General features: G+C 36.7%; 1 protein-coding gene across 1 annotated transcript; it reads right to left on the reverse strand.

The window, feature by feature from the left end:
• Positions 1-1,146: 1,146 nt before the first annotated feature.
• Positions 1,147-7,940, reverse strand: fam83d (family with sequence similarity 83 member D). The gene is made up of 4 exons (XM_079396136.1): positions 7,370-7,940; positions 3,173-3,340; positions 2,951-3,075; positions 1,147-2,600 (listed from the first exon to the last, which is right to left on the reverse strand). The coding sequence occupies exons 1-4, from the start codon at positions 7,841-7,843 to the stop codon at positions 1,691-1,693; spliced, it is 1,677 nt and encodes a 558-aa protein (XP_079252262.1). The 5' UTR covers positions 7,844-7,940; the 3' UTR covers positions 1,147-1,690.
• Between the last annotated feature and the right edge of the window lie 2,367 nt (positions 7,941-10,307).

Here is a 10,307-nt window from a genome sequence, read left to right on the forward strand (position 1 = left end):
AAAAGTTAAATGTATGTATTTTTCAACGGTCTCATGAAGTGAGTTGCAAGGGGCCAGATAATAGCGCCCTCTGCTGGTGTGACATGAGGACAGACTTCCCAGAATTCCTTGTTCTGTGAACATACAGTTACTGACCTAAAATAAGGGCAACTGTTTTAAATGATTTTTATTTATTTTTTGCCTAAGTAATTATTGCAATGAATCAGTTTTATGCAATATCCATTGAATTATAGTTAAAAACAGTGACCCCGCTGAAGTATGTGCGAAACCACTAATGAAAATGCATTTAATACAAAACAGTTTTAAAATGTAGGCCTACATACATTTACTTGAGTGATTCAGTGGAAACCAACATCTGACCTTTTTTCTTTTTTTTTAACAAATGAGTCCGTATGATCTGTCACGAATTTGCTTATTTGAATAATAACCTAGATATGGTGCAGAATCTTACACATTACTTAATGTATTAACTTTAATATACTTTTTTTTAAAAACTAAAGTTTTGGAAATTGGGTCAGTTTTTTTACTTCGATGAATGGCCTGATTTACCCAGATTCACCCTCATGGTTAATACAACAAATACAACTTGCAACACAGTCCTTAATTTTGAGAAGTCCAGATGATTAGTGCAGCCCTTGAGCAGATCAAGCATTTTCTGAGGAAGCATTTACATATAATCATAAAACATAACCCAATCTTTTGACATAAGCATGCAAGTCAGATACTACTTACTGTATTTATTTATATATTTCAAAAATATACAGGATTTAATAGTGTGTAAACAGGTTGTTGGTAAGATTTCTCAGTGGAATTGAAAGAAGTGTCTTGTGCAGTGCAAAATACAGTAACATGATAATATTGTGAAATATAATCATTTAAAAGTTTCTAATGCAATATTTTAAAATAGAAACCTTATGTAACATTATAAATGTCTTTACTGTCACCTTTGATTAATTTTGTACATTTTTAAAGTAATTATTTAATTACCTTTAATTATCCCCAAACATTTGAATGCTGGTATATATTTAGAAAATCTCTCTATATATGACATTCCTGTATTTGAGCAAAATTGAATACTAAGTGAGCCTTTATAAATGACTGTTACATTCCACATCCCCACAAAAATCTCAAACAAATTGTTCATCAAAAGTTTTATTAAAATGAGGCAATCACATTCAAGTGCCTCAAGCATTGTCAAAGTACCAAACATTTCCAATTTAGTACAACTGTTTTGATTCATTCCTTTCACTAACATCATCCAAGGCACATCAAACACAATCATGAGTGACTTGTTTTTTTCAATATATGAATATAAAAGTAATAGTGTTACAAAGGAGGTCATTTTCATAACTCCACAACTTTAAACAACACAGAAAGAAACAGACAACCAAATACAGACAAAGTGGATTTCAAAATATCACCGAAAAAGTACTTTAGTTGATCTAACTACAGTATATAAAGACTGCTAATAATTCCCCCATCAAATACAATAAGTACAATTCAAGTTCAGAAAAAATCAGTATCTTTGCACATTTCTCTTTTTGTATATTGCATACACATCATTCAAACAATTTTTTTCTGATTAATCTACAAGCTTTGTTCTGATTCGTATAAAAAAAAAAAAGAAGAAAAAAGTGCTGTACTAAAACATTGCATAGACCACCACCAGCACTGTTCTCCTGTGTTCATGTTACTGGAGACATCTCGACCTGGGCCAAGTCCCTATAATCACATTGTCAAGTGTACTGTGAACCTGCCTGCCCTCCTGCTGACCCTTGCGTCCTCTGTGCAGGCCGGGCCTCAGCGTCAGGTTAGTGAGGTCCACTAGTTCCTTCTTGTGAGAAAGCAGTGTCACCATGTGGTCGAGCTTGGAGCGGATGGAGCTGTAGTGGTGCTGTCGCTCTTTGGTGATCTTGAGGAAGCATTCCCTCAGGTTGACCTCTTGTGGGGCAAGACAGACAGGTGGATGACAGTCCACCTCTTGTAGGTTGCAAGTGGATGAAGTATTGGAGTTGATCTGATTGCTGCTGGACGAGGTTTTCGATTTAGGCTTGCTGTTGTCAGCAGATGTTTGCATGCTCACGTCTGCTGTTTGGCAGGTGGTTTGTGTTGAAATGTCGCAGGAAGGTACAGGGAGAGAGATCATTACATCGACTGTCTGAGTCTGAGTAGTAACATTAATTGCCGGCAAACGAGGAGGGTCATCCAAGGTGAGAGCTTCCTCTCGGAGTTCTTGCTCGATCCAGTTCTCACCTAGAGTGGAAGTATCAGAAACTGGGTTACTCTTTTTGTCTCGATCTTCAGTGTCTTTATGCATCTGTTGGATCTCTGGCGTATGAAGTCTGGCTGGAGTGCTCGTCAGACATTCTGGTTGAGGCTTTGTTGTTCGTGCCAAGTAGGAGGGAGGTGTTCCAGGTGGTTTGAGGACAAGACGGTCATATAAACCGTTGCTTCTGGCACTAGAGGGAGCTCTTGTATTCGCTGGCAGTGGCAGGGACTGGGCATAGAGGATGCGGAACTCTTCATCGAATTTCTCGGTTATCTGGCCAGATAACTCGATAAGGTTGCTGCTGTTTAGTTTGCCATCTGTCCAGTTAAACCTGTAGATAAACATTTGCCAAAATAAATAGGAAACGTATAAATAGAACTAGAGTCATAACGATTAGGCACCGATTGTCTGACATTTGCAAAGTTAAAATCGATTCAAAATACATAATTTCTATATAATTATTCTACTTTGTCTGAAAGGTTACACCGATGCAAAATACAAAACAGAAAAATCTTTTTGTCTGTACTTTGAAAGCCAAAACAATATTGGACCCCACTGACTTTCATTGTATGGACAAAAAAGACACTTTTGTGTTGCACAGAATAAAGAAAGTCATACAGTTTTGGAACAACAATTTTCACTTATTTCTTTAAGATGTTGTGGAAAAGGGGTCTTTATTACCTATATGAACCTGTGGCCACTCGGTTTCCATCAATCAGCATGAAACGCTCATGAACCTTTCCAGTGATCCGAGCACCTGATCTCATGTAGTAGGTAGAACCTGTTATGCTTCGTACTTTCATTTGCTTCATAAATAAAATAAAACACATTTTAAAAATGCAATAAAATACTAAATCTATTAAATATAAAAACAACAATAATATTAGCATGAAGAACTCATACCAGCAGTTCATCCAGCTGTACACGAAGGTTTTTACACATCTGTAAGAATGAGGGAGCAGAAGACTGGTCTAAAAGAATATACACAGGAACTCTGCGGCGTGTGCAAGCTTCCTGCAGGTCTTGGAAGATATCCAGGTCTGTCAAGGAGTCTGTCACAATAGCAATCACCTAAGGATAAAAATGTCAGATTAATGAGAAATTAACAGCAGTAAACGTTTCTTTATGCAATTGCTTGAGTAGACGCATTTGTCTTTTCAGTTCCCTTAATTATAACATCTCTTATGCTATTTTTAATGTTTAGTCAAGCAACAATATGTTATTTAATGTGTCTAAAATCAGGGATTAAAAATGAATTGGTTCTAAGTAAAAACAGTAGGCTACTTAGGCTAATAAATTCATGGCAATGTAATTTCCTCATCCATTTCACAAACTATTATATAATTAATATATAATTTAATTTCGTCATGGATTAATTTTTTTTTTTTTTATGAAAACTTTGTTTTGAAGAATAGAAGAAATAGGCTATTCGTTGTTCCTATATTGGTTATTATGAAGAAAATTCATTAGCCTAGCATATTTTAAGTTTATTTAAAAATCTTCGTAACAAAATTTAAGTTCAAAGTTAAGAGAAAAACTTTTATTGGACTGCAGATAAAATAAAATAAAAGAATTCTTGATATTCTTTAAAATGAGAGAAATCACTGACATAATTTAGGCTAACCTTAGGCTACTTTCATCGACTGCAAAAAAAACCCCTTAATTTGCAGTGTTAACATATGAATTAAAAGAATGACAAGAAATAAATCACAAATTAAATTTTTTTCTTGTAATCAAGAAAAAAAAATTCAAAAATGAGTGCTGAATGATGTTTGACAGTGATCACATTTCCACTGCATAACCACATACAGTCGCAAATATTAAACATGTTTAAAAATCTTTGTGAAAACGACTGGCAACGACTGGTTCTTGAATTCTAAGATAATAATCTTTAGACACCACACATTGTGATTTTTCTGCCGACTGCACACAGCGACTGGGCACGATCAACTGCCAGTAATAACTTCCATTCATAATCGGCCTCACAATCGTGTAGTGTGTTCTCGGCTTAAGACAGTTCTACTACGATTTTTAACTTTATAATCCTCTGAACGCCACACAGACCGCACACTTGAAGATTAGGAACGATTTCACAGTGACATGTGATCTCATGGAGACTCGCGGGATCAAACATGACTAGAGAAGAAAAACAAATAGAGGACAATTGACATTGTCAGCTGGCTCTCCTGGCTTTCATTCTGTTTCACAGTGGAAAAACCACACCCCCCCTATCGTTCCCGGGTGCAAATCAGGCTTAAAACCCTCTAGTGTGTGGGCAGCCTTAGACAAGAGGTAGAGAAAACTAGGGGTACACGTAAAAATATATTCATATATGATTCTGTCTTTTAACGATTCTAATGGATTCACAAGTTTCAAAATCATATGTTTTAAAGAAGCGGTTCTTATTACTATTACTCCGCGTCTCTCTCTCATTCAGATCAACTCCAACAAACTGTTCCATTTATACCAGGGGTGTCCAAACTATGGCCGCGGGTCATCTGGATTGGTACCGGTTAAAATGCTCTGTAGACTTTCCAGTATCAGAACAAATGCCAGTGTTATCCTCCTGCTCGCTGACACTGTCATTTCGTCAGGAAATCATGGAAATAATTTGTCATTTTATTTTGCAAAAGATATGCTTCCTTCTGTTTTCCACACACATTTTTATGAAAATGGATATAGTACTGTTTTTTTCTAGATTATAATTTGTGTTTGTTTTTTTCTTCATCTGAAACGTGCTGTGATTTCCAAGGCAACTATATAAAGCAATCAAGGTCAGCACACATCAGGAATGATAATTAACGAGAAAAGGCAAGTGAGTTTGTTTTGAGTTTTTTTTTTTGGGCATTTTCTAGCAACCATGCACTAGTTTCAGTTTCTTTAAATATTTAGGCTTTTAGGAGATTACATGTTTGTAACCATTTAGTTTATTTTACATTATTTCTGAATGAAATGATAAAATGTGTCTTACACATCAATTGACTTGTAGGCTACACCAATGCTACTTTTCTATGCCATAAAGTGCTCATTAAAAATAGGTAGAGATGGTTCAAGAATAGAGGTGACTTGTATACATACAGTAGTAAGTGAGTGTCAATTTAGGCTCCTCACTTAATGTGGAAAACTTGATGTGGCCCTCGAGTCAAAAAGTTTGCCCACCCCTGATTTATACACTTATTTATACATAGCTATGAGAAGCTTTATACATAGACGTGCGGTTGCTGTGCTGTATTGAGGCTTTAATTAGGATAAAACTGTATATTAAAAGCTAACAGAAACAGAAGCACTTACAAATAACAGCATATCTAAAAGTATGAACCAACAACAACAACAAAAAACCCCAGACCATTAAAAGCCATGCTTGCACAGGTTCTGCGCGATCCTCTGCTTCTTATTCGGGCTCGCGCTTGCTGCTGAGGTTCAGACGCGCACTAGAGGCGGTTTAGCGAATCACAACACACTGGACCAGCTAACCAATCAGAGCCCTTCACGTATTTCTGAGGGAGGAGCTTCATAAAACCAGGAAATAATAGGGCGTTTAGAGGAGAAGGGACCCAGAGGTGTGAAATAAAGGTAAATTCTGTGAAAAATGTTTGACTGCACCCCATACACACAATCAAGCCTAGAAAAAACCCAGTCAACCACCCCTTTAAAATCTTAACGCATCAGCATCACTGAACTCTACGTTCTAGCTCAAGGATCCTCAAATCTGGACCATTCCTGCAGAGTTTAGCTCTAACCCTAATCAAACACACCTGGGCATGCTAATCAGAGTCTTCAAGATCATTAGAAAATCACAGGTAGGTGAGTTTGATCAGGGTTGGACCTCCAGGGAAAGATTTGAGGAACCCTGTTCTAGCTCATTGGTATGAATGTCATGACTGTACAGCCGCTGGCTACACACCTTGATGATTTCTTATTACATTTGGTTTTTAAATACATGCAAGCTGGTACCGATCCAGGGTGCCTGCAGGTATAACGTCAATACATTAAGCTCAAAACCCCCTTCATTTGAAGGACTGAAGAGCCTGTTGTGGCACCTCCAGGTTCAGACCCTTAGAGGTAACAGTTCAGTGTGATAGACGCTTCTGTGCATTCTTACCATTCCACATTCAAGATCCAGAGTGCTACTTTAAGTCACACACGTACTTTTCCATCACCTTAGAAACCCAAAGGCTGATTTATTTATTTTTTAATACAACTGAAATAAGAGATTTTTAAATCATCATAATTCAATGTTATTCTTTTCGTTGCTGTTGCTTGGTTTTTGATGTCATTTTAATCCTCTTAAAAGTTTCAACTGGGAAATCGGAAAATGAATTAATGCCAATAAATAAAGAAATAGCTAAATGAAGGTGTTCTGACATTTAAATATTACTTCTAAATTATTTGGATCTATTTTTGCTACTTTTTTAAAATTATTAATTAATTCAACAGATACAGATCTGTTTCCATTTTATTAGTAGCTATTTATTAGCTACTCGTTTTTAGTAGCTATACTACTGCTTAACAAATATCTGTTTAAAAAGAACTAGAAAAGTGGAATATATAACTAGTTACGAGAAGCATCTTCTAGTAAAAACAAGTACCAGCAACAACTGGAATACATAACTTACTAGTTGGAAATGGATATTTGATATATACATGTACACAGAATTAAATCTGGTTAATTTAAATTATGTTACAGGTTACAATGGAATAGTTACTAGTCACTGTTGGGATAATGACAAGTAGCAATGTCACTAACTGAAATGAAGTAGTCTCTTTTGGAATAAGTACTAGTATCTATTGAATAGTACAATTTAAAAAGATAATAAACACTATTGTATTACACACTGGTAATTTGAGAATGAATACCAGTAGCAGAAAAATATAACGTTACTTAATAGATGTGTTCATATTAATGATTAAATGTTAAAGCTTGTCATCGAGGCACTATATTTGTAAAGCTGCTATAAAACAGTAAGCAGAGTGAAGTTCACCACAGATGAATTATTGCTACAGATGAATTAACTAACAATATCGTGTCCGCTTATTTATCGTTTTTTGAAACATATATATAAATAACGTTATATATATCTATATAGGCCTGAGAAATACCTCTTTTGCATTTTTGATCATCCTCCTGGCTGCTTCTTTGCAACTATAAATGCACTCTCCGTAACTCGGCTGGAAGTGGGCGACGGCGCGTGTTACTCCACGAAAAGACCCCGCGGTGAACGCAGGCCAGCCCATCTCTAAAACTGGAGGCTCAATATCTGACACTTCGGGGAAATACGTGATAGATGAGCAGTCCAGTGTGCCAGACTGGTCCAAATGAGAATCGTCTCCGTTCAAAGAGAGTGATTTAGGCACCACAGCCGCGCGGGAGATGCGCCTGATCTCGTCGTCGGAGAGAAAGTTATGGATTCTCTCTTTCTGCAGGAATCCCATGAAGGACTCGACTCCGCCGGACACCAGCTCCTCCAGAGCGAGTCGGTGTCTCTCATTGTAAAGCTCTTTCAAGTTTAGGTCCTGGCCTGTCCTCGGTGTCCGCCAGCCCGGCGAATCTTCAAGACACTGGGAAAGAGCCATAGCTAAAAGTTTATTAATAACACTAACGTTTCCTGAGATGAATACTACACTCTCTAATACCTGTCTCCTGTACTTTCAGAGATCCCAGCCCTCCGCTAGACGGCCATTGGTCGGTGCGTTGTTACCAGTCAAGATCTTGCGTCACGTGTCCGCAAAGTAAGAACGCCATTGGATAATCTGCCCTGCGCCTATTGGCTGAGAGTTTGAATTCGGAGGCAAACAAAGGCGGCGTGTATGATTCTCCTCTGTGCTGTTGAATGTTAAATACTCACGGTGGTGTTGTGAAAACTCATAAAAAACGGCTAATAATACACCATATAAACACCAATATAAAATCAGTCAAGATTATGGCGGCATGTCTGAAGCCCCCCTCCAAAACTCCTATTCTTGCTTGAGTAACTCATAGATTGTTAGTGCTTGCATATATATTATTAATAATATTAATGCTGGTAATACAAATGTACATACTAATCTTAATAGGTACTTTGTAATAGAAAAAAGCTAGTAAATATACTAGCTCAATTCGTCTCTTCTGTCTTCGAATAAACCATTGTATACATATTTTATGCACAGGCACAAACTTTAAGACTTTTTATTAGCATTGACTTAACATTAACTCAACATTTTTAACATTACTGCTTGAAAAATACAATTTATTAAATACACTTAGATTTTTTTTAAGCCTGTCATCCAGGATTTTCAGCTAAATTTAAACGGTAAAAAAATTATGAAACCAAATCAAACAATATAATAGCAGTAATGTAAAAGATAACATAAAACAGCAAACCACTCTAACAAATATCTTAAATTCTCAGCCTTTCAATGATATAGTTCAGTTCACTGACCGTGTCTTGATTATATTGTGATTATTCAATAGCTACAGCAAAAGAAAAAAAGGGGGGTAATGACATTATAGTTTGGTGGACAAAATTCATAAAAAAATCTGCTTTAAAATTTTAGAACTATAAGATTACTGCAAGAGAAACACGTGCCATGCCATTGAACTTATGACTCAAAACTTTATTACTGAAATATAGTCACTGTGTCAACTAACCTCAGTTTCCTCTGTTTAATATATATAAAGCTAAACTATGTTCATCGTGCATTTACACGAGAAAATGAAAAATTTGTGCCGAGGCCTTACTGAAGGAAAAGCCCAAACCGCATGGCAACCGTCTCATAATGGACAGTAGGTGTTGTCGGGCTTTATCCAATCAGATTCATCTCTGCCTGTACTGTCAAAAAAAAAAAAAAGAAGGAAAAAGCTGCATGTCTGAAGGTGTAATTGCCACTGTGGCGTGAGGGGGGAGCCCCTGGATAGCAGGTCTTCCACCACATCCTAAGAAAAGAAAAGTAAAGACTTTGAAACATTATACGTATTTTATATGCACACCTACAAGGACTGAGTATCACACAACCTGTTGATAATAGACAGGCTGGTGTTTGTTGCACTCTGGTTGACTGGTTATTATCAATTCAGAGAGCACAACAGCAGGCTGTGGGAACTCTCAGATTTACTTTCACCTCATATGACCCTCTCAGAAAGTAACCACTGTTTCTGAAACTGTTAATGGTTAAAATGGTAGAACCAAGGACACCTTTGAGCACAGCTGTACATATTTATAATCATTAGTAATAAAATGTATAAATATTTCTGGTGATTACCCAAAGATAACAACAGGAATAATAACTTAATTGTGGCAAAATAGTCTCTCTACCCATTCTGTAATGATGATAATAATAATGGTTATATATTACTATACTGATAAAATAATATCTGTATTTAATTGTATGTTGCACAACATCAACCATTCAATTCTATCCCATTTATAACAGGCCTACCAGTAATAATTACATTCTGTTGCATGTTGCATATTCATTTCCCCTGGCCATGGTCGTGTAGCACAGGAGATCATATTCTATTCTATTTTATTCCAGTATTAGTATGTACAGCATGCTGCTCACCAATTTTCAATTTGGTTGTGTGGCTAATGGGATTCTATTCTGTTCCATTCTGATCATGTGTATTCTGTTGAATGTTACACATTAATTCTCCCCACACACGGTTGTGTATCAATAGAGTTCATATTCTATTCTATTCTATTCTATTCTATTGTAATAATATTAATTACATGTTGCGCAACAATTTCCAGTTTGGTCGCGTGGCTATAGAGATTCTATTGTGTTTTATTTTATTTTATTTTACTCTGTTGTAACACTGCGGGCAGCGTTTCGTAGCTATTCCTATTCCGTACGGTGGTTTCAAACATGCGTGTGTAAAAGTCTATATGTAGTAGGCACATGCTCGCGATCGGTTGTCTACTATGGTTGTTTTCCCCCCTCGTCCTTATACGACCTACTGACCGAAAGCGCTGCTCCATATTTCTGGCTATATTAGACATTTGCGCATGAGTCACTCCCTTCAGTGTGTCTGCTCAACCCGTCCTAGAACAGAGAGGGGTAG

This window comes from Barbus barbus, assembly GCF_936440315.1.
Source record: "Barbus barbus genome assembly, chromosome: 37".
Taxonomy (NCBI): domain Eukaryota; kingdom Metazoa; phylum Chordata; class Actinopteri; order Cypriniformes; family Cyprinidae; genus Barbus; species Barbus barbus.

Excerpts from the sequence above, each read along its gene's own strand:
- fam83d (XM_079396136.1), bottom strand. The coding sequence starts at position 7,843 with ATGGCTCTTTCCCAGTGTCTTGAAGATTCGCCGGGCTGGCGGACACCG. Across the intron at positions 3,076-3,172 it reads TACAGCTGGATGAACTGCTG|CAAATGAAAGTACGAAGCAT; the intron begins GTATGAGTTCTT and ends TTATTTATGAAG. Across the intron at positions 2,601-2,950 it reads GTGGCCACAGGTTCATATAG|GTTTAACTGGACAGATGGCA; the intron begins GTAATAAAGACC and ends GTTTATCTACAG.